Below are 25,658 nucleotides of genomic sequence, written 5' to 3'. Positions count from 1 at the left end.
CCGTGCCCAGGGCTCACTCTCTCCCCTCCCTCTACTTCTCCCTCTTTCTCAGGCGTCTGCACAGATATTTTCCTTTATCTGGGGCAAATCCTCACCCAAATAAAGCTGGCCTTGGTGTCAGCTGCCTGCTCAGTGGAGGGGGCTTCTGGAGACTTCCAGAGTTCCTCTTCCTGAGTAGAAGTCCAGCCCTCAAGATACCGGCCCTCCCACAGGTTGTGCCCTTGCAGGGGGCTCTAGACCAAGAGTGAAGACCAAGCCTTGGAGCATAAGAAACTTGGGGTGGGCAGGGGGACAAGCTAGAGACCAGGTAAGTGTCCTTTAGACCCAGCCTGGGAATCTCAAGTCCCTTCTTATTGCTCTGGCAAGAAATAGCCTGTTTTCCCATCTGCAAAATGGAGCAAATAATCACGGCAAGGTAGATGAACTTTGACAGAAAGCAGTAATGACACCTGACATGTTCTGTGTGCACTCTGTATCAGGCAGCGTCTTAGTTGTACATTTGCAAAGGATTCCCTACAATCACAGCTCATATTTGAGGGGGGAGAGTTATTTGCTGTGGCATTCCGAGAGGATTTCCTGACACACCCAGGTTTGGTCTGGGACTGGTTCTCCCAGATTGGCCCTTTCCCACTCTCTTGATCTTGAACTTGGCACCTCCTAGGTGGTGGAACCTCTGCTGGGTGCTGGGGATACTGAAAGGAAAGTCATGTCCCTGATAGGGCAGGGAGCCTTCTGGGAGGAATTAACATTTGAAACCAAATCTTAAAAGAGGAAAAGCAGATTGGGGAGAGCATTCCTGAGGATAATACAGCAGATGCAAAGACAAGGAAATGTAACAGCAACTCTGTTGCTGGGATTTGATTCAGCAAGAGGTGAGGAATGAGGCTGGGGAGGGCCTAGGTCCTAAAGGGCTATGAGACTTTTAAGTTTATCTGAGGGCAATGGTGAGCCACTGACAATTCTAGAGGAGAGAACTGATGGCATCACTCTTGCCTTTTTGGTGCAGAATTTAGGAAGGGTGAGCCCAGAAGTGCTTGAGCAGCCAGATGAGGGAAATGGGGAGGCTGAATCCAAAATCTTGGCAAGACTTGGGAAGAGGGTAAGAGGCCCCCTTCCCAGGGGTCTTCCAGCCTCAACCTGCTGACTTGCCCCTGCCATATTCCACCATCAGTTTCTGCCGCAGTCTTGTCAAGGGCTCCACAGGACACATGCTGCCTTACTCAACTTGCTCAGTGCTTTATTGAACCAAGACCCTACCAGATGACTCATCAGGGCCTTCAAGAAGCCCTGCCCATTTCCTGAGATTCAGAATCCAGAGGTGGCTGGCCTTGGTTTAGCTGCTTCCATGACATTTCCTTTTGAATATCTCCAAACCTTAAAGTGTAAAGATTTTGTCCACACAGATACACGTATACTCCTGCTGCAGGCTGTCATCCTCACTGAGACACTTTCAACTCAGCGGTTTGTAGACAAGGCATTGTGCATCCATGGCCATCCATCCATCCACTCTTCCATTCGTCCATCTGTCCATCCATGACAAGACAGCAGCAAGTTCTGACATGGTTCAGGCCCCAGGGTTCACAGCAGTGAGGGCTGGGCTTCCAGTGGGCTCAAGACGCAGGCCTTAGCCCTCACCCAAGGGCCTCCGCAGATAATAACATCCCTTTCTGAGGCAACAGAAGCCAGGGCCAAGTGGGTTATGAAATTTGAGTCTTTAACCCCAACTGGACGGGGGAACCTAAACCTTAGCCTGTGACTATCTTGAGATGGGCAAAAAAAAAAAAAAAGACAAATCAAGCCTACAGATAACACTGAAACAGGAAAGAGTAAGAGCTCATGTCCATGCTGGAGGTGTTCATATGGAGGGACAGGAAAGAGGAAAAGAGAAAGGGGAACATGGCGCACACACTCAGGAGTGCTGTCGAGGGCCTGGGGCATAGTGCTGAATCCTAGGGCAGCGAAGAGTACAGCTGTGGCCCATCCCAGGGGGCTGTAGCTTTCTCTCAGCCTCATACATACAAACAAAGCCCCTAGAAAAAAGGGGGCTTTTCTGAATACAGGAAGACAAAGGGTTAACCCAAACAATAAAGAAAAAAAAACAAAAAGGCTCCTGCTAGACACAAAATACTTCCTTTGAACTAGACTTAATCCAATTTCACTAAGTCAGCAGGCTGGGCTCTTCCAGGGGTGCCAGGGGTGGGGGTGTGGGTGTCACCAGGATATGGAGTATGACTGGAGTGAGACAGGGGATCAGCACTGGGGTGGACAGACAGGACACCCTCACCGTCTTTCGCCCAGACAGCAGACCCTCAGCCCTGTAAGCCACCGGGCAGCTGACGCCCAGGCCGCACAAAGCAAGAAAGGCGGGTGGGACAGTTGCCAGCACTTCACTGGTCCTGCAGGCGGCTGCAGAGCTCCCGCCGGCTGCGCTCGCCAGCCCAGCTGCGCGTCTTGAGGCGGAAGGTCTTCAGCTCATCCTTGAAGGCCTCATGGTTCATGGGCCGGTAGTCTTGAGGCTCACAAAAGGTCTAGGGCAGGATGGGATGGGTTGATCAATACGGGGAAATGGGCAACTTCGGTGGGGTGACCCAGTCCTCCCTACTCCTTCTCCTAGGGCTACCGCCTGGCCGAGCCCTTTCCCTGTAGCCCAGCCCTCCCACGGAGACTATGGCCACCCCCACCCATGGTACCGGGTGCTGTGGGAAGAACTCCTTGTAGCCGCCTTTGAGGATATACATCTCAGGATAGTAGAGGCTGGGGTAGTCATTGGAGGCTCTGTCCCGTTCCCGGATGAAACGGCACCTGGGACAAGCAGGGGTGTGGGGTTCAGAGCTGGGCGTGCAGTGGGTGTACATCAGGGGACCTGGTCCCCACGCCCACTCCTTTGAGGGCCTTGGGGAACCACAGAAGGCTTGAGTGGAGGAATGTCCGCCACAAGAACACTTTGAGATCAGTCTGGCTAACTGGGTACAGAAGAGGTTGGGGAGATAGAAGGAATGAAGCAAATCAAGGGGGTTCTGTGTCCAGAAGACAGTTGCTCAATCTCTGTCAGAGACATTTCTCCTGGGCTGAGAAAGGGGAGGCAGAAAGGAGAGAAGTGGACAAAGTTCAAGAGGTAGATTCAGAAGGTCTAGACAAGGCTTGGTGAGGAGGAGGTGGAGAGAGGAAAGGACGATTGAACTCTGGAAGGGTCAGTGTCACTGAGGACTGGGACAGGGCCCTTGGACTTTAAGGACACTGATGGAGACTGATGGAGAATTAGGTTTTGGGGAGGGGGGCGGCAAGGGACAGAGGGTAGATGGGAGGCCTGTTGGGAAGGACAGTGAGAGGGAGACAGGAGGAGCGTGCCATGCACAGGGAAGCGGGGATGAGGTCTGCTCCAAGGTATCGGGTGAGACAACAGGTCTAGGCCCAGATGGGGCCATGGCTGGGCTTGGGCGTCTTGGCCATTGGATGGCTCCAGCACCCGCAATCCCGGGCGAGGAAGGTCAGGAGCAGCACTAGCTGGCTGGGCGGAGCTGGGACTCACATGCGGGGCCCCCGCTCAGATGAAAATTCACAGTGGAAAATGAGGATGATTCTCTTGTCCAGGCTACAGGGTATGATGGGGCTCTGTAGCAGGAAGGTCTCAGCATCCCTTTCCAGAGGCAGGTTCACAGCAGTCTGCCAAAGGAGCCAGAGGTCAGGCCACAGCCCTAGGCCTGGGTAGGAGACCCTGCCCTATGCGGTCCCCATCTTTCAGATGAGTGACCCCACCTCCTGAGGGGCAGAATCCCATGAGAGGGTGCACCCACCCCCTACTGATTCATCCTCCGGGCAGAGGAAGGATAGAACTGGGTGAGTCTTCAGGGCCTCTCCCATCACCCTGCCTCACCTTGATGTGCCCGCCTTCATACTCGTAGGGGTATCTGCAGTCCACAATCACAAACCTCTCCACGATGTTGCTGAACTTGCCTGTCAGCAGGGCCACCATCTGTAGGAGGCCACGGAGGTGGGTTCCAGCAGTTCAGGCGGGCAGGCAGGGGCTGACCCATGCTCGTAGCCTGACCCCAGGGGAGGTTAACAGGCAAACAGAAGTCCCAAATGCACCAGAAAATAGCTCATGCCTGCATACCGTTTCTGGTGAGATGTACTTGAGGTCTTGGTGCTTTCCATCCACAGTCTGTAGGAGGAAGGCCTGAAGGGAAGAGGAGAGAGAGGGGAGAGAGAAAGTGAGATTGGTAAGATGGAAAAGATGGAGTTTTTTTCCCAAGCCCAAAGGCCACACCTGCTTTGACCTTCAAATTCAGCTCTGGTTCCCATAGCAACCAAGAGGGGCCTCTAGGGTCTGATCCCCAGGGAACAACCTTCCAAGGGGAAATGAAGATGGGGAGAAGAGATGAACCCCCATGCCTCCTGCCCCCATGTATTGCCAAGCAAGCCCCAGGATGAGGCCCAAAGAAGCTCCAATCAAGATGTTATGGTTTGGAAATGTTTTCCAAGGTTGAGACACCACTGATGCCCTGTACAGATTTGGGTACAGTCGGGATATCAAGGAGAGTGAGAGACAGGAGTCTAGATGAGAATAAAGGATAAGATGCAAAGGACAAAGCGAGGGGCCTCTGGGGAAAGAGGGAGTTGCTGAAGCAGCTGCTGGGCTCAGGGGCCAGTCAGTAAGGGATCGAGCCTTCTGAGGGATCCCACTGCTAGTACCTTGGAGTAATCCCCGATCAGTTCTCGGTGGTCACTGTCCAGGATGTTCTCAATCTCGTCATGACACAAGGACTTTGAGCGGAGAACGCGGGCTTTCTGTGAGGCAGGTGGCAGCCAGGGTCAGGGGTGAGGCTGCCCCTCAGTGCCCCGTCTGGCTAGGACCCCCCTTCCCTGCACCCTGTCCTCTGCCACAAACCCGGCTGAGAAGGACTTGCAGGGTGGACTTGGAGGGTGGCAGCTCAGCCCTGCCAAGCCCAGTCCTGCCCTAGAAGGAGGGCACTCACGGGTTCCTCAGCCTCCCGCTGCTCCTCCTCTGGAGGGGTCACGCTCCTTCTCCGCTTGCTCTGTATGGGCAGGTCCCTGTCCTGGGGCCGCTCCAGCCTCTTGAGGATGGGCCGGATCACGCTGCAGGGCATGGACGGAGAGCGGAAGAGCCGCTGGCACTTGCTGTACATGATGAGGTCCTGGCAGAGGTGGCAGGTCTGGGGTCAGAGTTTCCAGCCCCTGCTCTCCACCCCAAATCCCACCTGGAGGGTAGGGCCCCACCCCTCCAAATTCTGGGGGGCCTCTCCAGAGGCTCACCTGCTCCTCTTCCTTTTCTGAGGTCTTGACCAGTGGGGCACTAATGAGGCTCTCCATGCCTGGGGGGACTACATCATCATCCTGAGGCCAAATCAGCAAGGATATGGTTACATTCGCAGGCAAAGGTCCAACCTCTAAGGCCCCAAGTCCTCCAGGATAGGCTTCCCAGTTCTCCCAGCAAACTTCAGGCCAGCAGCCCTCCCTGACCCTGCTCACACCTCCCTCGCTTTGCCCGAGCACAGGGCAGCCCCCCAGAACTAGAAAGCTGCAGGGCCCCACTCGCTGCAGGGGCTTGCATAGAACTGTGAGAAGTGTGCCATGCAGGAGGACCAGGCCTCCCTCTGCCCTGCCCATCCACCCTTCACTGCAGCACCAGCCACCTCCTCTCCTCTGATTGGCCAGAGGTCAGGCTGTGACTCAGTTACCTCCAATTCTTCTTCTGACATTGAAGTGAGGTCATAGTCTTGCTGTAGGAGCTCAGAGCTCTCCCCTTTTCTGAGATCCCAAGGAGGGAGAGGTAGGGGGCCTGACAGGGCAAGGCTGTTCACCTTTAAGTCACTCTCCAGGATATCCACGAATCCATCATCTTCCTCGGCCGCCCCCTTGGTTGGGGTCAGGGAGAAGCAGCATTGGGCCAGGGGAGTCAGTTCCTCTACTTCCATCTTCCGCTCAGGGGTGAGACACTGTGTGGGTGACGAATAGACACAGACGACTCAGGGGTGGGGCCCTGAGGCAGTCCCCACCCCAAACTTCTGAGAAAAGTTTCCCAGCGCCTCAGGGCTCAGGATCACCCTCAAGTCCCCCAGGCTGCCTTCACAGGCACCTGCCCCGCGTGCATGCCTGCCCTGCATGGGTCAGCTCTCCTGATGTACCATCAGGTCGGGAGCCGAGCTTGGCCTCTGGGCAAAGGCTTCTCTGCGGCTGGCCCACTCTGCCAGGGCATGGGTGTGGCTGGGATGTGTGGGCTTCCCCGGCATCTTGAAGACAAATCCATCCTGCGGGCAATACAGGGAGCGGAGGGGGGTGCGTGATCAAATGCCAGAGAACCATCCCAGCAAGCCCCCTTCTCTCCCTGGAGTGCTCCCACTCTGGCCTTCTGGAAGCGCACATTCTCTTTGTCCTCCCTAGAGCTGTGGGCAGCTCGGCCACATGCTTCACTCTTCCTCCAGGTGCCAGGTGCTTGGGAGTTGGTGATGTTCCGTAGCACAGGGCTGTGGCCCAGAAGCCTCCCCTAGAGAGCCAGGAGGGCAGCAGGTACAGAAGGCTGCATTCCTCTGGTGCCAGCCCAGGCCCTACCTTCTCCCACCCCTCTTCCAACTCCCCCAGCTCCCCTGTCCACCTCCAAAGCCCCAGCTCCCAGAGCCAGACCAGGGACACCCAACCGATTCAAGTCCGCCCTCTGGGAACCAACCACAGTCCCTCCTGCCCCTCCACAATCCTGGCCAGCAAGCCCGAGCCTCCTGATGGGCCTCAAGGACACTCACCGGCAAGGACTGGAAGCGTCGGATAGAAAACTGCTCACTGCAGAAGGAAACAGGGACACCTCAGGGCTGAAGAGTTGGGCCGTGACAGAGAGCATGCAGGGTCCCCCTCCACCACAGAGCCCTGTGCACCCCTTTGGGAGGACCTGGGAAAGCACCCTCCCTGGGCCTACTCCACCCACACAGGGCAGGGGAGCCTGCGTGAGGAAGGCCCAAGCACTTACTTTCGAATAACTCGGCTGGCTGTCTGGATGGCCTGTTCAAATCTAGGAGAGAGAAGGGTCCCATGCATCCCAGCTCCCCTCACAGCCCATCGCCCACCCCCAGCATTACGTTTTTAGTCCACAAGGGCCAGGGCCAAGGTTCAGGCCAGGGGAAAGAGGAGGGAGGAAGAATGCAGACTATCAGGGGGCCCAGGTGTAGGGGAAGGGGAGATGAGAGGCAGCCTGGGATTTTAAAGGCTGCCGTGAATGAAGGAGGCCTGGAGAATGGCAGTGACAGAGACAGCTGGGGTAGGTTGCAGGGTGGCTGAGGAGTTACCAAGGCAACAACAGTCTCACCAGCCTGCCCACAGGCCTTCCACCTGTATGCAAATCACCTCAGCAGGGCCATATGGCTGCCAGGAAAGGCATCCATCCATCCTATGATGACAGGCCTTGTCCTGACAATGTGGATATCTCCAGGGCCTGGATGCCAGAAAGGCTGGGCTTCCCTCCCTTGTGTGGGACTGTCCTGGATCCTCCAGGACAGGGGCCTGGTTCAGTCTGCTGTACCAGACCCCCTAGCGACAAATGTGCAGGGTCACAACCTCTCCTCCCTCCTGTGGAATTTTCCAGGATCCAGACTCTGTCCTACCCCCTCCTCCTGACTTAGAAGAGGCCAGCAGGCAAAGAATTCCAACAGATGTTCCTTCTGAGGCTAGCTATGTTACCAGAGACCACCTGCCAGGCGGGGCTTTTGTGTGTCTATGTGTACACACACACACACACACACACACACACACACACACACACACACACACTTCTTTCTGTGTAACCATCAAAGCAGGTGCAGTGGTGGGGGGGGGAACTGAGGGCTAAAGTGTCAGGGGGATGCCCCTGCCCCGAGTAGGGGGGTGGCTCTGCCCAGCCAACCTGGCATCAGGATGACCAATTTAATTGGCTTGGTTTTCAGTCTGCACCTGGGCCCTGGGGGTAAAGCAGGGACAGTTCTGTGTTACCATCAAAACCCAACGTGCAGTCCCCACACCACCACCCAATGCTCTCCCCATTTCCTGTTTATGAACAAACCTGCAGCCCAGCCCAGTCTGATCAAAGGCAATGGGAGGAAAGACAGCCACTGCCCTAAACCCAAAGCCACAGTCCCTTAGCCCAGGCCACGGATGCCCAGCTGTTCCCAGTAATGCCTGACAGCTGCTCTCCCTGCTGGGGCGTGATCAGCTGGATGGGAACAGCTGTGCTCTGGAAGGTACTACTCATGCCCCACAACCAAGAAGCAGGGAACTATGTTGAGCAGAGCCCACCAACTTCTCTACTCCCCCTCACAAAAGGCCTGGTCCAGGGGTTGGCCAGAGGGTCAAATGTCACTGAAACCAGAAGTTACTGATAGGATGGCCAAGGGCCAAACCAGCTTGCAGCAACTGTTTTGTTTGGCCTAAAGTAAATTAAAAACTTTGAATTAGTTGGACCATATTTTCCTACCACCCCAGCCCTGAACCCACTCTAAGCTGCTCCCATGAGAGCAGACCCTTCCATGAGACAAGGAGCAGAATTCTAGGACATGGGAAGGTCAATTAGTGCCCCCATTGGGGATCCAGAGAGGTCTGTTTGCTCTCCCAGGATTCCCAGTGAGTTTAGGGTAGAACTGAGATTCCCCAAGGCAGGTTCCCCGTCCTTGGTAGTGTGGTCCCTCTTCTCTACTCACGTCTGCTCCACCACCTGGGGGTCCATAGGGCTGGGAGAGTCCATGCACAGACCTGAGGACAGAGTGCATTGGTTTGAAAGTGGTGGCATTTCCTGCACACTTTCCCCCACCATGTCCCAACCCTATTCAGAAAAGGGAAAAAAGCCTGTTGTTATTCTAGGTCTTGACATATTGAAAAATGAAACAAAACCCACCCATGGACCCCAAGGGCTGACACACTGCCAAATCACACAGGGCTCCACTCCCTGTTTACTATGGAAACTCCTCCCAGTAGGCTTTAAACCAGAACTCTGCTAAGCATTTTTCTAGAACTGGTTTAAAATAATCTGTTCTAGAGGAGATAATGGCTTTTTAAAGGAAAAAGTTAAAGCTGAAGGCAAGTGAATGTTATAAAATGACAGACTTTCAGCCCTGATGCCTCCCAGGTGGGGCTGTGGTTCAGGATTTTGGCGCCTGGTTTTAAATAGGTAAGATCTCATCTCCCGCAGAGGACCCCACCCAACACCCACCTTGCCCAGCCAGTCTGTGCTGGGCGTGGTAAGCCCCACCAGAAGTGGGCAGAGGGAGGCTGCTGGGCCCACCAGGTTGTGGTAAGGATGTTAGTCTGATCAGTAGTGAAGTGGGGAGGCTAAGGCAGCCCCCCAAACTCCCCTGGCACCCCTGGGCCTCACCTGCATCAGAAGATTCAGAGGACTCAGACGACAGGGAGGATTCAGACGCCCGACGGGACAGGGATAGGCATGTGAGCAGGCTGCCTACCTGACTCTTTGGGGTCTCGCTGGGAAGGGAGCAGGGACCCAGGGAAGGAGAAAGGTAAATATGGGGCTCAAGGGCTGGCTGGCCCATGTTCCCACCAGCCACCCACCTCTGAAGGGCCCATCCAGCCTCTGCACTGTCCCAGGGAGGTGATGGCATCAAGGGCCTACCCTTTTCTCAGGCCTTCTACAGAGACTCTAAGTGTCTTCTCTTTGTTGATTGATTTAACGTTCTCCTGGGTGCAGGGGAAGGTGAACCCGGAGCAAGAACAAGGAGGTAGGCTGGAGGAGGTGGGCTGGGATCATCCTGGGGGATTGTGGGGCAGTAGACAGCCCTGGAGGGCTTTCCCCTAAACTCTTCAGGCCCCTACCCATCCACAAGCCTTTCTGGAGGAATGGCCAAGACTTTGGTCTTTATTGCTCCAAGGACAACCCAGGCTGGAGCTGCAGGCTTGCTCAGGGAGCAGGACCAGAGTTTAACCCCTTAATCCCAGGAAAGAACTGGGGGTGGAGGGAACAGGGCCACCCTCAAGTTCCCCCTCCAGACTCAGAATCCCCTGCCTGGGGCAAAATGGTGGAGATTTGGGCTCAGATTAGGAAGGCAGCATGGTGGAGGTGGGGAAGAGGGTCTCCAGAGGCTTGTGCGGGCCAAGAACAGCCCTAGTCCTGGGCCCCTGAAGCAGTCTCTGTCCCGGATGCCTCCCCATTTGGCACCCAGGCAGGGCTCCCAAGAGGCCTGGGACTAAACCCTAATGCGGGCCTCTCACCCCACATCCAGTATCCTTGGGGCGCCCTACCTGCCGAGCCCGGCGAGGTCGTGCATGGTCTGGGTGAGGGTGGTGACCGGCGAGGAAGCGGCGGCGCGCTTCGGAGACCCCAGGAGGCCATGAGCCCCCAGCCGGAGGCCCGGGAGGTGGCCGGGACGCTGGGCGCCACCGCGCACGCCGGCCGGACTGAGAGTCGAGGCTGCCGCGGGCTCCGGCTGGGGCAGCTCCATCTCGGTGGGGCGGGAGGGCTGGGCGAAGGGCGACCCACAGACGCCGGGCACAGCTGGCCGGGACGAGGTAGGGAGCCGGCCCGGGGTGGAGGGGGGAGGGAGGGAGGAAGGAAGAGCAACGGGGCCGGAGCGAGGGAGGAGAGGGAAGCGGGGAGGGTGGGGAAGGGAGGAGGGACGCAGGGACCAGCCACCAGCCCGGGAAGCCTCTGGCAGAAGCTGCCACCTCCACCTCCTTATATATTCGAAAAATAACAGCGGCCGCGCCGCCGAACGCCACCAATGGGGGTGCGGGTTAGAAGAGAGGCGGGACCGAGGGCGGAGCCCGTGTGGTGGAAGGCGCGGAGGCTGGACCAGCCGGGCCTCGCCCAGTTCCAGGCTTTGGGTGGGGTGGAGGAATTAGGGTTTCTCTTACAACCCTCGCACTCCCTCCCAGCTACGGTTCGAGGAGCCTGGCTTCCCAAATTCCGCTTCTCAGTATGTGGTTTGGAGCTACACCCCCCCGCCCCCAGCGAAGAGGGTGTGTAGAGGGCCTCCAGCGAAGAGGGCCTCAGAGGATGCAACAACCCCCCAGGGTGGCCTCAGAGGGACCCCCGCCGTTTAACATCACTCACAAGCACCGGTTGGCATCTTGAGAGCCTCCATTCCCGGAGTCTGCAGAATACAGCTGTGCTGTGCGGTCTGTTTTCTCCATTCCACTTTACAGACGGGGACAATGAGGCGTAGAGAAGTTCATTAACTCGTTCAAGGTCACATGGTTGTGCAGATGGTGGAGTTGAGATTCACCCCAGGTGCCTCTACTCCCACAGCTTCCCTGACCCTGCAACTGGCAGCTCAGAGCGGCCCCAAAGCGTAATTCCCACGGGGAGCCCCCAGTGCAGGAGGTGGACCCGCGGTGGGGGCTGACACGTAACTGATGGGTGCTTCCATAGCCTCTGGTTAGATGTGATGCCAAGGGATCCAGTTTTCTCCCGCAGTGCCAGAGGAGGCTCTAATGGTTGGTCTAGCCATGAGTTTGGGCCGTAAGGGCCAAAGAGGGTGTCAGCAACCTCAGAACCCAGTTATGGAATTATCTCATGCCCACTGATGGTTTGGCTAATGTGGTGCCAACGTTTAATTGGTGTTTCTTTAATCAGGGAGGCTGAATTTGTCACTAGTTTTAACTGAACATCTTCTAATTATCTGATCACCTCCTAGGGAGCCATCTTTCCTGGACCGTGGTGGGAAGGCTGAACCCAAAAGCGAGTGGGTGGTAAGCTACTCTTGCACCCCATCTCCCCCGGGGAGAGGTGCCCTCCGGCTTGTCAGGTCGCAGCTCAGGAATGCTGGAGCCGCGGCCTTGAGTTCCTTCCCCTGCAGCCCCAATCCTTCAGGCCAAGGAGCAGTGGGTGGGGGTGGCAGAAGGGAGGGCATGGCGGTAGGGGGTTGGGTGGGCCAGGAGACATGTGGAGGAAGGGAATGGGAAGACCCCAATCCCATCTGAGAGGGGTGAGGAGGGTGGGGACGTGACAAAAGTATGTCTCCCACCCCACCCAAATCTTCAGGGCCCCTCCCCAGAGGCAGTCACTACTATAATTTGTTGCATATTCTTCTGGAGTCAGTCTAAACAGTCCTAGCTAATAGAAACAAAATGGGAGGCACAAATACGAGCCACATATGTAATTTAAAATTTTCTAGTAACCGCATTTAAAAAAGGACTTCCCTGGTGGTGCAGTGGTTAAGAATCCGCCTGCCAAGGCAGGGGACACAGGTTTGAGCCCTGGTCCAGGAAGATCCCACATGCCATGGAGCAACTAAGCCCGCATGCGACAACTACTGAGCCCGCGTGTCACAACTACGGATGCTCGCTTGCCTAGAGCCCGTGCTCCGCAACAAGAGAAGCCACTGCAATACGTCCACACACTGCAACAAAGAGGAGCCCCCACTCGCTGCAACTAGAGAAAGCCTGAGCACAGCAATGAAGACCCAACGCAGCCAAAAATAAATAAATTACAAAATAAATAAAGGAAGGGTGTTTAAAAAAAAAAAGGAAAAAGAAACTTTAATATTTTATTTAACCTATTTTAAAAGTTATCATTTCAACATGTTATCAATATAAAAATTTTTAATGAGATGTTTTACATACTTTTTTTTGGTACCAAGCCTTCAAAATCCAATGTGCGTTTTACACACACAGCACATCTCAATTTGGACTTGCCAGAATGTTTTATACCTTGCTTTCTTTTACTTGATATTTTTACTCAATTCCCTAATGCTGAACATTTATTTAAATGATGCAACAGATATGCATAGAATGAAGTCCTAAAGAGAAACTGCTGGAAGGAATGGACTTTATTTATCAAAATCTCCTTTTCCCTTTCCTGAATCTCATTTTCTCAATCTGAGTTATTGAGGAACAGGGACCAAGTCATTTATCTCTCCTCCCATCTCCCAGAACCTTGAATAGGCCCAAGCCCAAGGTTGGTCTCTAACCCCCATATCCTACTTCTAGAGATTTCTCTTAAGAAGGTGATAAAAGTACACAGAGATGTATGTTCATAATAACAATGAAAAATGGAGAGTAAGCTGAGTGTCCTTCAATAGGGAACTAGACAAAAAAGTGGTTCCTCTATACTGTGCAATAGCTGAAGCATTTAAAGAGAACAGGTATTGGGAGGGTCGGGATGCCTGGCACCTGGCAAGCCCAATAATAATTGCTGATTATTGAATGATTACCTATTGGGCTCTTGGAAAATGATCTTTTGGAGAAAGGGTTCCTAGAGTAAAAGAATTTTGAAAGTCATTGATGTAGATATTTATTGACATGAGAAGATCTTTACAATACGGGCTAAAAAATATTATGCCAAGCGTGGTCCCATTAAAAATAATATGCACAGGGGACTTCCTGGTGGTCCAGTGGCTAAGACTCCATGCTCCCAGTGCAGGGGACCTGGGTTTGTGCCCTGGTCAGGGAACTAGATCCCACATGCCATAACTAAGAGGTCGCATGCCGCAGCTAAAGATTCCACATGCCACAACTAAAAGACCCCCGTGCCACAACTAAGACCGGCGCAGCCAAATAAATAAATTTTCTTTTTATTATAAAAAAAAATGCACAGATAAGTATCCTAGAAGGGTATTCTCTGAGTGATGGAATTAATGGTGATTAAATGGTTTTATCCTAAAACTTTTCTGTATTTGAAAATATCTTCCAAAGAACATAATTTGGAATAATATTATAATAATAACATAATTATAATTTTTAGATTAATTAAAAGAACATGATCTCCATCTGGCAGTTCCTCAAACATTTAAACATAGAGTTACCATGTGACCCAGCAATTCCACTCGTAGGTATATACCCAAGAGAAATGTAAACATATGTCCTTGCAAATAAATATTTATAGCAGTTATTTATGATTGCCAAAAGGTAGAAACAACCCAAACATCCACCAACTGACAAATGGATAAGCAAAATGTCATATATCTGTACAACAGAATATTATTCAGCCATAAAAAAAGAAAGAAGTACTGATAAATACTATGTCATGGATGAATCTTGAAACATGAAGCTAAGTGAAAGAAGCCAGTCATAAAAGACACATATGCTATTATTCCATTCATATGAAACGTTCAGAACAGGGAAATCTATAGACAGACAGTAAATTAGTGGCTGTTTAGGGCCAGCCAGGGAAGGGGCAGGGAGTGGATAGGGAGATGATAGCTAAAGGTTATGGGATTTCTTTATAAAGTGATGAAAATGTGCCATCTTTCCAATTCTCCACCTTAGGAAAGTCCACAGTCCACCTTCCCTTCTCTTGGCCTAGGCTGTCCAAAGCTGCCCATGAGGCCTATACCCATTCCACTTACGTCATCACTATCCTTTGTGCCTCTCAGCAAACTTTCCATTTTCCTTTTCACTTTATTATTATTTTAAAAACATTTTTGGCTGCACCACACAGCATGTGGGATCTTAGCTACCTGACCAGGGATCGAACCCACGCCCCTTGAAGTGGAAGTGCAGAGTCTTAACCACTGGACCACCAGGGAAGTTCTCCTTTTCATTTTAAAAAGCCTGTAGTACTTGCTATTGAAGAAAACTTGGAAAATCCAGCAAAGTAGAAAAAAAAAGCTCATCTATAGTCATTTCACCCAAACAACCATTGATTATAAGTCAGGATGGGTGGGGAGGCAGGAGGACATACACGCACATGGATGAAACCTCCAAAACTGTAGACTTGGTTTCCTGAGGGTTTGTGGGAAGGAGTCCTCAGCCAGGTGGTCCTACATTTACTTCTGCACAGGGACCTCACACCCATTATGGGCCAAGCATTGATCTGGCTCCTAAAGGAAAAAAATCTCCCAAGTTTTCTTCTGGACCTTGTGATTGGAAGGATATTTTTTATGTCTTGGGGTGGGGGAAGGGGGAGAAGCTCTCTCTAAGTAAGACACAAAATCCAGAAGCAATAGAGGAAAAAACTGACAGACCTGTCTACTTAAAGATTAAAAACTTCTCATATCTGAGATTCCCTAGGCTAAGTAAAAGGACAGTGGCAGACTGGGAGAAAATATTTGCAATATATTTAAAGATTTTATTTCCAGAGCATATGAAGAGTTCCTAAAAGTCAACAAAAGAGAAACAAGGGCAAAAGATATGACTAGAAAATTCTCAGGCTTCAAATGGCCAATAAACATATGAAAAGAGAAATGCACACTGAAATAGCAGTGAGTTATACTTTCTTCCCTTGGCTTCCAGAACAGCATAGGAGCTTGAATTTCCTCCTACTGCTTCAGCTGCTCCTCCTGCATTTCTTGTTAGTTCTTTCTTGAGCCCTTAACCTTGGAGAACCCCGGCACTGTCTTTGGTGCTATTTTATTCTTCGTCTACACCCATTTTCTTGAAGCCTCATCCAGCCCCAGATCCTCAGCCTGTCCCTCTGGGTCACAGCCTTCCTCTCTGCCTACTCCTCAGGCTACTTTAAGATTTTTTAAAAAAAAACACTGCAATTCATTCATTGTTTAAAGAATTTGTCATGTTTATGTGTTTGGTGGAGGAAGAGGTTTCAGGGATTTGTATGTATGTATGCTTATGTACATACATGACATTATTTCTGTAGGTGCAAACACATTTATGGCTAAATGCATGGAACAGCACAGAAAGTGAGACACCGAGATGTTATCAGTGTTTATCTATGAATTGTGGGATCATCATCAACCAGATTTAAAACTATACTGTTGCTTATAAAAATAACCTAAATATGTAACAATAGGCCTCATCGATTAGTGTTCAACCATAATTGGAACAATATGCAACTATTAAAAAGTTTGTTGGTAGTACTTTATCAGTAAGGCAATATTTTCATCACTTGATGCCAGATAAAACAGCAGGAGATGCCAATACACAGTCTATATCGTCTGATGCCAGTTTTATGCGATAAATTTTTAAAGAAAACTGCATGCGCCTAGAGAAAAGACTGGAAGTACATGTATCAAAATGTGACCTGCGCATCTCTCCAGGTGTTGGGGTGAAAGGTGCTTTTTAGTTTCCTTTACTTTTCAGTTTCCTCAAAAAACGTGGGTTATTTTTACCTTAATAAAATAAAAAAGACAAAACATAGTTGTTATTCTTTATAAGCAACAAATGGCTGCCCACCCGGCGCAGAGGCCGGGCATAGCGCCCCGGCCCGCACCGTTGCCGGCGGGTCACCAGACGCCCGAGCGCTGGCCGTTCAAGCAGGCCGAAGCGCCCCCGCGCGGTCGGTCCGGGGCGGGGAGGAGGGTGGGCACGGAGGGCTGGAGGCGGTGCCGGGCGTCCCCGCGCTTCCCGCGAGATCCCGCTCTACCCGCTCCGCCCTGCTCGCCGCGCTCCCAGCTCCCCGCGTCGCGGCACTTCCTAGCTTCCGCTCCCGCGCCTCACGCTCTCGCCCGCGCCCGCCGCCTGCCGCCCGCCGCCCGGCGCCGCGCCCGCCGGCGCCCCCGAAGGTGCCCCCGGCCCGGCCGGGTCGCCGCCCCGCCCGCCGCCCCGCGAGCCGCTTTGTCTCGGGCGGGGCGAGCAGGAGAGGCCGCCAGGTGCCCCCCGCCGCGGGCCCGGGCCCCCCGCCCCGGGGCGGCGGCGGTGGCGCCGGGCCCCGGGGCGGGGGGCGCGCCGGGATGGGCCCCAAGCGGCGGCAGCTGACGTTCCGGGAGAAGTCGCGGATCATCCAGGAGGTGGAGGAGAACCCGGACCTGCGCAAGGGCGAGATCGCGCGGCGCTTCAACATCCCGCCGTCCACGCTGAGCACCATCCTGAAGAACAAGCGCGCCATCCTGGCGTCGGAGCGCAAGTACGGTGTAGCCTCCACCTGCCGCAAGACCAACAAGCTGTCTCCTTACGACAAGCTCGAGGGGCTGCTTATCGCCTGGTTCCAGCAGATCCGCGCCGCTGGCCTGCCGGTCAAGGGCATCATCCTCAAGGAGAAGGCTCTGCGTATAGCTGAGGAGCTGGGCATGGACGATTTCACTGCCTCCAACGGCTGGCTGGACCGCTTCCGCCGGCGCCACGGTGTGGTGTCCTGCAGCGGCGTGGCCCGCGCCCGGTCGCGCAGCGCTGCCCCCAGGCCCCCAGCGGCGCCCGCCAGCCCGCCCACGGTGCCCTCGGAGGGCAGCGGTGGGGGTACCACGGGCTGGCGCGCTCGGGAGGAGCAGCCGCCGTCGGTGGCCGAGGGCTACGCCTCCCAGGACGTGTTCAGTGCCACTGAGACCAGTCTGTGGTACGACTTCCTGCCCGACCAGGCCGCGGGGCTGTGTGGCAGTGATGGACGGGCACGCAAGGCCACCCAGCGCCTGAGTGTCCTGCTGTGCGCCAATGCAGATGGCAGTGAGAAGCTTCCCCCACTTGTAGCCGGCAAGTCCGCTAAGCCCCGTGCAGGCCAAGCCGGCCTGCCCTGCGACTACACCGCCAACTCTAAGGGTGGTGTCACCACCCAGGCCCTGGCCAAGTACTTGAAGGCCCTGGACACCCGCATGGCTGCAGAATCTCGGCGAGTCCTGCTGCTGGCTGGCCGCCTGGCAGCCCAGTCCCTGGATACCTCGGGCCTGAGGCATGTGCAGCTGGCCTTCTTCCCGCCAGGCACCGTGCAGCCGCTGGAGCGTGGAGTGGTCCAACAGGTGAAGGGCCACTACCGCCAGGCTATGCTGCTCAAGGCCATGGCAGCACTAGAGGGTCAGGATCGCTCAGGCCTGCAGCTAGGCCTCATGGAGGCCCTGCACTTCGTTGCTGCAGCCTGGCAGGCTGTGGAACCTTCGGACATAGCCACCTGCTTTCGTGAGGCTGGCTTTGGGGGTGGCCCTAATGCTACCATCACTACTGCCCTCAAGAGCGAGGAGGAGGAAGAGGAGGAGGAGGAGGAGGAGGAAGAGGAAGAGGAGGGTGAAGGGGAGGAGGAGGAGGAGGAAGATGGCGAGGAAGAGGAGGAAGGGGGGGAAGGAGAGGAGCTGGGGGAAGAAGAGGAGGTAGAAGAGGAGGGTGATGTTGATGACAGTGATGAAGAGGAAGAGGAGGAGGAGGAGAGCTCTTCTGAAGGCTTGGAGGCTGAGGACTGGGCCCAGGGAGTAGTGGAGGCTGGTGGCAGCTTCGGGGGTTATGGTGCCCAGGAGGAGGTCCAGTGCCCTACCCTCCACTTCCTGGAAGGTGAGGAGGACTCTGAGTCAGACAGTGAGGAAGAAGAGGAAGATGATGATGAGGAGGACGAAGATGACGAAGATGATGATGAGGATGGTGATGAGGTGCCTGTACCCAGCTTTGGGGAGGCCATGGCTTACTTTGCTATGGTCAAGAGGTACCTCACCTCCTTCCCCATTGATGACCGTGTGCAAAGCCACATCCTCCACTTGGAACACGACTTGGTCCACGTGACCAGGAAGAACCATGCCAGGCAGGCAGGAGTTCGGGGTCTTGGGCATCAAAGCTGAGCCACTGGGCCTAGCCATGCCTCCAACCCGGATGTGGCAGCACCAGCCCAGGGCAGAGGACTCTCTGGGCAGCTGTTGTGGATGGAGCCAGAGTGGGGAACCCCAGATCCTTTAGTGATGTTCTCCTGGTCTTGTGACAGGCCCAGTCACCGCGGTAGGGCCTGGGGCTGGTGTCAGCCTCACTGCCTGCTTATTGCCTCTTTCTCAGAATCCTCTTTCCTCCCTATTTGCCCCTGGGCTTGGGGGACCAGGTGGGGAGGGTGGGGAGCTGTCCGGTGCTACCACACCGTGCCATCAGTGGACTAGGCCACAGTAGCAGCCAGGGATGGACCCTGGAAGCTCCTGGCCAGAGAGTGCCTCTCCCCTCTGCCATCCACACCAGGTCTTTGGTGGGGGGGACCCCAAAGCCATTCTGGGAAGGGCTCCAGAGAAAAGTCCAGCCTAGGACCCCACAAGGCTGGCAGCCCCGCATCCCTGCCCCGAGGCCGCCTTGAGAAGCACAGTCTAACCGCAGGCTCCTGGGCCTGCCTCTGCCTGCTTCCCCACTTCCCCAACCCCTTCCTCTGGCCCAGTCCATGTTACTTTGGCCCTTGCTTTTCTTTCCAGATTGGAGGTTCTCAAGAGGCCCTCCAGAGGAGTGGTAATGGGCACTTCCCTTGTGGGCAGCTGCAGGCCCCATGCCTCTCCTCCCTCTCTGGCAGGGCCCTATCCTGGGCAGGGGTCCTGGGGCTGGGCCCAGAGTCCAGCCATCCAGCTGCTCCTTTCCCAGTCTGAATTCAATAAATCTGTCCACCCCCCTTTTGTGGGAGTGGACATTTTAACAGCCAAGGGTGCATCCTTCATGGTCTGGGCTTGCGTCTGTCTTGGGGACACTTTCTTTCCCGGTTCCCTTTGGTCCTTGCTCTGGTGGAACAAATGTTGAGAGAGTGGCTACAGCCCAAGCCCTGACCAGGGTGAGGGGCAACATGTATATCTAAGTGTTGCCTAGGCTTGGGTGGGAGGGGTTTTCAATGCACCTGCCTGGGGGTGGGTTTGAGCAAGCTGGGCCTTGCACTGCTTTGGGGTTAAAACTTTTGGGTCAGTTGGCTGGGACAGGAGGGAGGGAGCCAACAGTCCCTGGAGGGCCAAATTAAACTGGGCACCTCGGAACTAGGCTTATCAAGGACCATTAAAGAAGATCCCTGCAGGAGAGGGGTCGGAGGGCAGAAAGAAAGGAGTGTTGGGGCAGCTCCTGTGGTCCAGGTTGGAGTTTGTAGGGGCATACAGGGCATCTCTTGTATGGTGCCTTAAGAGGGAGTCCTCTAGGCCTTTCAGTGATTGGCATTTCCAATTCTGGTGGCTATCCTTGGGAACAGTGTCAGGATGGAGGTGAAATTGCTGGGGACACATTGCACCCCCAAGAGGTTAGCCACTCCCTGTGTGGTACCCTCTGGAGACCCCCCCCACCCCCATCCAAAGGTGAGGACAGGCCCTCTGCTGATCCTACCCAACCTTTCTCTTCAGGGCCAGCTCACCCCTCCCGGGCCCTTTGTCACTGAGGCCCTCAGGCCCCAGTGGTTCTAGTGAGGGGAGGGCCTGAGCTTGAGCAGGGCAGCAGCTCTGGGCCCCAAACCGGTTTTCCCACCTCTACTGAGGCTGGCACATCACCCCTGTGGTTCCCTGCCCCCACCTCCTCACAGTTCCTCCTCTCTCCACCCTGGAATGTGGGGGTGGGGTGGGGGGTGTTGCAGGCAGTTATCCAAGTCATCTTTTTAAACAAGAAGGTGGAATGACTTTCCCTTCCGTACCTCTGACTCTCAGGGATTCCCTTAAGACCTTGAAGGCTTCAGAACTAAGTGAAAGCAAAAAAGCAGTTGGGCTTCCCAGCCCCCACTCTGGCCCCCATCCAGTCCCCATCTGAGCCCCGGAGGATGAGACAAGGAAGCCCAGCCTACCCCCTGGCCTGCTCTGGAGTAAATATGTGGGAGCAGTAGCCTTCTCCCCAGATGCCCCTGGCCAACCCAAGGCCCTCACCTCAAATACCAACAAGGCAAATACTTCCATTTGTCTCCTGCCAACAGGAACACCTCTTTTGCTGGAACTGAGATCATCTCATTAATGATAACACCAACTGGCATTAATAGGGCTCTTGCTGTGTGCCAGGCTCTATGCTAAGTACTTTAGATGCTCACAAAGCCCCTGTGAAGTAGGTAAAACCATGAGAAACACAGAACAGAAAGGTTCGGTAATGTGCCCAAAGCCAAACCACTAGTATGTGGCAGAAGCAAGCTCTCTCCCCAGGCTGACTCTAGAAGTGCCCCTTTACTAAGGAATTCCTAACCCTAACCATATTCCTAAAGGAATTGCTTACTGACTCAGTTTCTTTTTTAAAAAAAAGCTTTTTATTTATTTATTTATTTATTTTTGGCTGTGTTGGGTCTTCGTTTCTGTGCGAGGGCTTTCTCTAGTTGCAGAGAGCGGGGCCACTCTTCATCGCGATGTGCGGGCCTCTCACTGTCGCGGCCTCTCTTGTTGCGGAGTACAAGCTCCAGACGCGCAGGCTCAGTAGTTGTGGCTCACGGGCCTAGTTGCTCCGCGGCATGTGGGATCTTCCCAGACCAGGGCTCGAACCCGTGTCCCCTGCGTTGGCAGGCAGATTCTCAACCACTGCACCACCAGGGAAGCCCCTGACTCAGTTTCTAACCCATGGAAGAATAGCTCTTGGAGATGAGGGATGTGGAAGTGTCTACAGGAGCTCTTGAAGCTCCTGTACCTATAACTAACCCCTGTTCCCCCAGTCCCCAAATACAGGGCTTTTGTAAATACCCTTCCCATTCTCTGTATTACTCCTTAGGGACGGTAGGTGAGAACCATCCCCATTTCATGAAGGAGGAAATAGGGTTCAGGACTATAAATGACCTGCCCAAGACACTGGCCTTGAGCTCTGGTGCTCTCCCTGGGAGTCTGGGTTACATATAAAATGCCTCACTGGGACACTACTTGGGGGGTGGGGGTCAGTGGTGTGGGGATGGCCCTATGAGCACAGAGCTTTGAGGAGGGACCTAGCAAGGAGGCACTGTCACCCAGCCTACCACACAGTCCAGATGTGAAGCTGCTGGTGATTAACAGTGGACCACCAGATAAAGCTGACAAACACTGGGATGCTGACTTCACTTGGGACTGATTGCTAAAGGACCCTGGATGATGCAGGGGTTCTGGAGGCCTGGTTGGCTTTGGCAGTTCCTAGAGTGGGCCAATGTCTGGTGAGCAGTTGGCAGAGGTGATTTCTTGGGAGGTGGACAAGACAAACCGCCTTTTCAAAGCTGGGGCCTGAGAGGAGGTAGCTGGAGGGGGAAAACTACAACTCCCAGAAGCCCTTGCTCCCCCGGCGACTCGAGTATGGTTGCCATGGTTTCATAAAACAATATGGCCGCTCCCAGCTGGGAAGTGAGTCTGGGTTAGAGAGGCAGAGGAGGATCTGGGTGGCAGCAGTGGCGATAGAGGAAGCTCTTGAGGGGTCGTGAGGTTGGGCCTGGACTCTGCACGGCTGGAACGGCCTGACCTTTCTGAGGGCGCCAATGGCGGGCAGCGTGGACGAGGAAGCGCTGCACCAACTGTACCTGTGGGTAGACAACATCCCTCTGTCCCGGCCCAAGCGAAATCTCTCCCGGGACTTCAGTGACGGAGGTGTGCGCTCCAGCGTGTGTGTGTGTGTGTGTGTGTGTGTGTGTGTGTGTGTGTGTGTGTGTGTGTGTCAGACGTGTGAGCTCCAGCGTGTGTGTGTGTCCGCGTGCGCGTCTGGGTGTGTTCTGTATGTCCTTGTGTGTCTACGCGTTCTCTGTCTGTACGGGTGTACGGGGTGTGTGTGCATACATGTCTCTTGTGCTTGTGTGCTTGTGGCGGCGGAGGCGGGGGTGGGTTGGTGGGAGGGGTGTCTATCTCCTAGAACTTCAGTTGTAGAAGTGTGCATCTTGGGTATGTGGGCATGTGTGTGTCCATATTATGTATACATGTTCTATCCTTTATGCATGTGGTGTGTGTGTGTGTCTGAGTCTGTGACTCCCTCCTGGGACTTTAATGACTAAGATGCGTTCTGTGTATGTATTTGTACATTTCTGTGTGTGTGCATGCCTATTCTTCTATTCTATATATCTGTCTTGTGGGAGTCTGAGCATGTGTTTGGTCATATGTGTGTTGACATGTTCTGTCCTGTATGTATGAGTGTGGATGTTGTGTGCATGTTTCTTTGTGATTGTGTAGGTGTGTGTCCAAGACTGTCTCCTGGGATTTTAATAATAGAAGTATGCACCTCTCTGTGTGTATATTGGTGACACTTTGTGCTTCTGTGTGTGTGTGTTGGTGACTGTCTCTTAGAACTCCAGTGATAGAAGTATGTGTCTGTGTATGTTTCTGCATCTCTGTGTCATTTTGTGTGTGTGTGTGTATTTATGTCAATTCCTAGAGTGAGGCCCCAGCCTCCTGAAGCGTTCTCTTTGAGACTCATAGAGGACTAGAGACCTTAGTTTTTATATGCCCCGAGTTAATGGCAAAGGAGTGCAGCTCCTTTGGGGTGTGCTGGAATTTTTGTCTCTGGCTGATCACTGATCTTGCTTTCTTACCTCACCTCCATATCATCCTTACCCCTTTCCACATCTTCACCTCTCCGCTTGGCCCCACCGCTCTGAAAACCCTGATTCTCCCATCCCACCCATTCTTTCTCCCTCCCCCTTCTTCCTTACCCATCTCTACAACTTCCATGTCTGCTCCCACCCCCTCTCCCTCAGTCCTGGTCGCAGAGGTCATCAAGTTTTACTTCCCCAAGATGGTGGAGATGCACAATTATGTTCCTGCTAACTCTCTCCAGCAGAAGCTGAGCAACTGGGGTCACCTGAACAGGTAGCAGAATACCTGGGCACACTAGTGGGATCTCCAGCCCCTACACTGGGATCCCAGGAAGGTCTGCCCAGCCCCTCCACCTCCTGTGGTCTCCACAGTCCAGGCTGGTGGCTGGCTGGGAAGGGACAATGCAGACAGAATCTGTCTGGTAACAAAATCAAGCGACTCTTCTTTTGGGGAGGTGACAAGGACCCTCGAGACATATAAACACTGGGCTCAGGTTGGGTGCCCTTCCATTCCCCCAAGGCTGTGCACTGAAGGGCTGCAACTGCTGCACCCCTTTCCATCCCCCAACCCTTCACTCCATCCCCCCCAGGAGCCAGTCCACCATCCCTGTGTCTGCCCCCCAGGAAGGTGCTGAACAAATTGAGCTTCTCTGTACCAGATGACGTGATGCACAAGATTGCACAGTGTACCCCAGGCGTGGTGGAGCTGGTGCTCATTCCACTGAGGCAGTGCCTGGAGGAGCAGCAGAGGCGCAGGAAGCAGGGCACCAGCTCCTTACAGGTGCCACCCCATTCAAGTTTCTTGCACTGCTCTGGGGGAGTTTCCCAGGCAGCAGAACGCTCTGCCTCAGCAATAAGTGTGGGAGAAGGGTGCCTGGCTAAAGGGAGCCTGGCGGGCGGGGGGTGGGGGAGGTGCTCTTTGCGGGTGGGCAGCCTGAGCTCACAGCAGACCCTGGGGGTTCTTTCAGGAGCTGGCTCCCCAGGATGGCACTGACTACATAGATGTGGGTAAAGTGGCCTTTACTAGATGTGGGTAAAGTGGCCTTTACTAGATGTGGGTAAAGTGGCCTTTACTAGATGTGGGTAAAGTGGCCTTTACTAGATGTGGGTAAAGTGGCCTTTACTTTTCTTCCCTCCCAGGAGGAACTTTCCTCCCGTCCTTCCTTCCTGTGGGGGAAGGGGTGCGGGTGTGGGGAGGTGGAAGACAGGAAAACAGGGCTCCATCAGGATTACTCCTACACTTGCCTTGTCTCAGGTTTGTCCCAGAAGGCCCGAGGGGAAGGTGCTCCAGACCCCCAGGGAGGGGGGCAGCTCAGGTAAGGAAACTGGGAGCTCCTGACCTCACCAACCCTGGTAATCTCCCTATGCACATGGCTAGGAGGTGAGGGTGAGGTTTGCACCTGGAAAGGTAGGGAAGTCAGGGATGGGTGGGGGAGGGTGGGGGGGAGAGAAGGCCTGGTCGAGGGACACTGGAAGGGTGAAGGTGGGGCCCAAGATCCAAGCCTGGGCTAAGCTGCTTCTCACCCCAGGGTGGGCCGGCTGCCTGTGCCCCAGCCTCTGGGGTATAGCCAGGCGCTGCAGGGCGACCGAAGCTTCGTCCTCCAGATTGCTGAAAAGGAGCAGGAGCTGTTGGCCTTGCAGGAGACTGTGCAGGTGAGGGCGCACTGGGAAGGCGCTGGGGGATTGGGGCCTGGAAACACAGGGGCGGGGGCAGCAGGCTGCAGGCTTGACCTCTATGGGGCTCCTCCCAGGTCCTGCAGATGAAGGTGAGACGCTTGGAGCACCTGCTCCAGCTCAAGAACGTGCGCATCGAAGACCTCTCCTGGCAGCTCCAGCAGGCGGAGCGTAAGCAGCGGTGAGCCAGCGGCTCCAATGAGCCTCCTGGGACAAGAGCGCCTCCCCTCTCTTGGGGTGTGAGTGAGCATGGGGGGCAGTGGGACAGGAACCCTCCAAGCTGAGCCCGGTGACTGAGCCCCCTCCTTCCACTCCATCCGGGTCAGGAGAATGGACTGCTTTCCAGAACCTAGAAGCCACATGCAGAGACCTGGCATGCACCTCAAAGCAGTGCCTGACACCAGAGGGGGTTCTGCCTTGGTGCTCCCTGTGCTGGGCCTTGGGGGGTGGTCCCCCAGCTCGGTCCGCACCCCTAGAACCCGGTCCCCGCCCAGCTCTGATGACAGCAGCGTCTCCATCCAGGCTAGTCCTCTGTGCCCTGGGCCAAAGGGGAAGCTGCCCCAGACACCTGAGGGGCTTCCTCGCCCCTCCTGGGCACTCACCTGGGACCCAGCTGGAGGCTGGAAAGTGCAACAGCTGAAGGGGTGAGGAGTGAGCTCAGCCAGGAGTGGGGAAGACATGGGCTGTGCTTGTTCCAATTGCCCTCCCCTCACAGGGGTTATGTTAAGAATGTCTGGGCTGCCCCCATTAAAGGTATGCTCTCCTTCCTGTGCCTGCCTTCTGTTCTCTGAGGGGGATTTCCTGTCCCCCTTGTGCTACACCCCACCCCTTAAGTGAAAGAGCCTTGTGGGCCCAGAGTGGGTCTCAACTCGTGGTAGCTGGGCCCTGAAGTGGCCACTGCTTGGTAGGTTGATGATACCACCAGGGGTTAGGTCTTGTGCACTAGGACAGCCTGACTTCTAACTCTGGCTTTAGACTGACCCCCAAACCTATCCTCACAGTGTCCTCCAACCCTGTCCAAACCCAA

General features: G+C 54.6%; 3 protein-coding genes and 1 long non-coding RNA gene across 15 annotated transcripts; 3 read left to right on the top strand and 1 right to left on the bottom strand.

Annotated features, from left to right (window-relative positions):
• Nucleotides 1-1,212: 1,212 nt before the first annotated feature.
• On the bottom strand, nucleotides 1,213-10,620 carry CDC25B (cell division cycle 25B). Of its 3 annotated transcripts, XM_004285292.4 has the most exons (16): nucleotides 10,231-10,620; nucleotides 9,350-9,456; nucleotides 8,679-8,730; nucleotides 6,980-7,021; nucleotides 6,759-6,795; nucleotides 6,383-6,505; nucleotides 6,147-6,269; nucleotides 5,823-5,957; nucleotides 5,275-5,355; nucleotides 4,977-5,156; nucleotides 4,693-4,788; nucleotides 4,115-4,177; nucleotides 3,875-3,973; nucleotides 3,530-3,663; nucleotides 2,691-2,802; nucleotides 1,213-2,528 (listed from the first exon to the last, which is right to left on the bottom strand). In XM_004285292.4, exons 1-16 carry the CDS (start codon nucleotides 10,428-10,430, stop codon nucleotides 2,388-2,390), a joined length of 1,725 nt encoding a protein of 574 aa, XP_004285340.1. In that variant the 5' UTR covers nucleotides 10,431-10,620; the 3' UTR covers nucleotides 1,213-2,387. The 3 variants fall into 3 exon arrangements, with proteins under 3 accessions (XP_004285340.1, XP_033271594.1, XP_033271595.1); XM_033415703.2 differs by lacking the exon at nucleotides 9,350-9,456 and having other exon boundaries at nucleotides 10,231-10,616; XM_033415704.2 differs by lacking the exon at nucleotides 10,231-10,620 and having other exon boundaries at nucleotides 9,438-9,456.
• Nucleotides 5,822-13,266, top strand: LOC117198572 (uncharacterized). 2 transcript variants are annotated; one of them, XR_007472216.1, is made up of 3 exons: nucleotides 5,822-5,949; nucleotides 11,625-11,679; nucleotides 12,105-13,265. It is a non-coding gene; the product is annotated as an uncharacterized LOC117198572 (long non-coding RNA). The 2 variants fall into 2 exon arrangements; XR_004479761.2 differs by lacking the exon at nucleotides 5,822-5,949 and adding an exon at nucleotides 10,656-11,218 and having other exon boundaries at nucleotides 12,105-13,266.
• A 3,005-nt stretch (nucleotides 13,267-16,271) lies between these two features.
• On the top strand, nucleotides 16,272-19,184 carry CENPB (centromere protein B). The gene has a single exon (XM_012538877.2). It carries the CDS (start codon nucleotides 16,557-16,559, stop codon nucleotides 18,354-18,356), a length of 1,800 nt encoding a protein of 599 aa, XP_012394331.2. The 5' UTR covers nucleotides 16,272-16,556; the 3' UTR covers nucleotides 18,357-19,184.
• A 136-nt stretch (nucleotides 19,185-19,320) lies between these two features.
• Nucleotides 19,321-25,396, top strand: SPEF1 (sperm flagellar 1). Of its 9 annotated transcripts, XM_033415821.2 has the most exons (8): nucleotides 19,321-22,022; nucleotides 23,120-23,231; nucleotides 23,582-23,738; nucleotides 23,926-23,965; nucleotides 24,213-24,273; nucleotides 24,487-24,610; nucleotides 24,709-24,812; nucleotides 24,958-25,396. In XM_033415821.2, exons 1-8 carry the CDS (start codon nucleotides 21,914-21,916, stop codon nucleotides 25,277-25,279), a joined length of 1,029 nt encoding a protein of 342 aa, XP_033271712.1. In that variant the 5' UTR covers nucleotides 19,321-21,913; the 3' UTR covers nucleotides 25,280-25,396. The 9 variants fall into 9 exon arrangements, with proteins under 9 accessions (XP_033271712.1, XP_033271711.1, XP_033271713.1 ...); XM_033415820.2 differs by having other exon boundaries at nucleotides 19,321-23,231; XM_033415822.2 differs by having other exon boundaries at nucleotides 19,321-23,231; nucleotides 23,548-23,738.
• Nucleotides 25,397-25,658: the final 262 nt, after the last annotated feature.

The sequence above is a fragment of the Orcinus orca genome, chromosome 16 (genome assembly GCF_937001465.1).
Source record: "Orcinus orca chromosome 16, mOrcOrc1.1, whole genome shotgun sequence".
Lineage (NCBI taxonomy): Eukaryota > Metazoa > Chordata > Mammalia > Artiodactyla > Delphinidae > Orcinus > Orcinus orca.
This window is presented reverse-complemented; position numbering and strand designations above follow the sequence as displayed.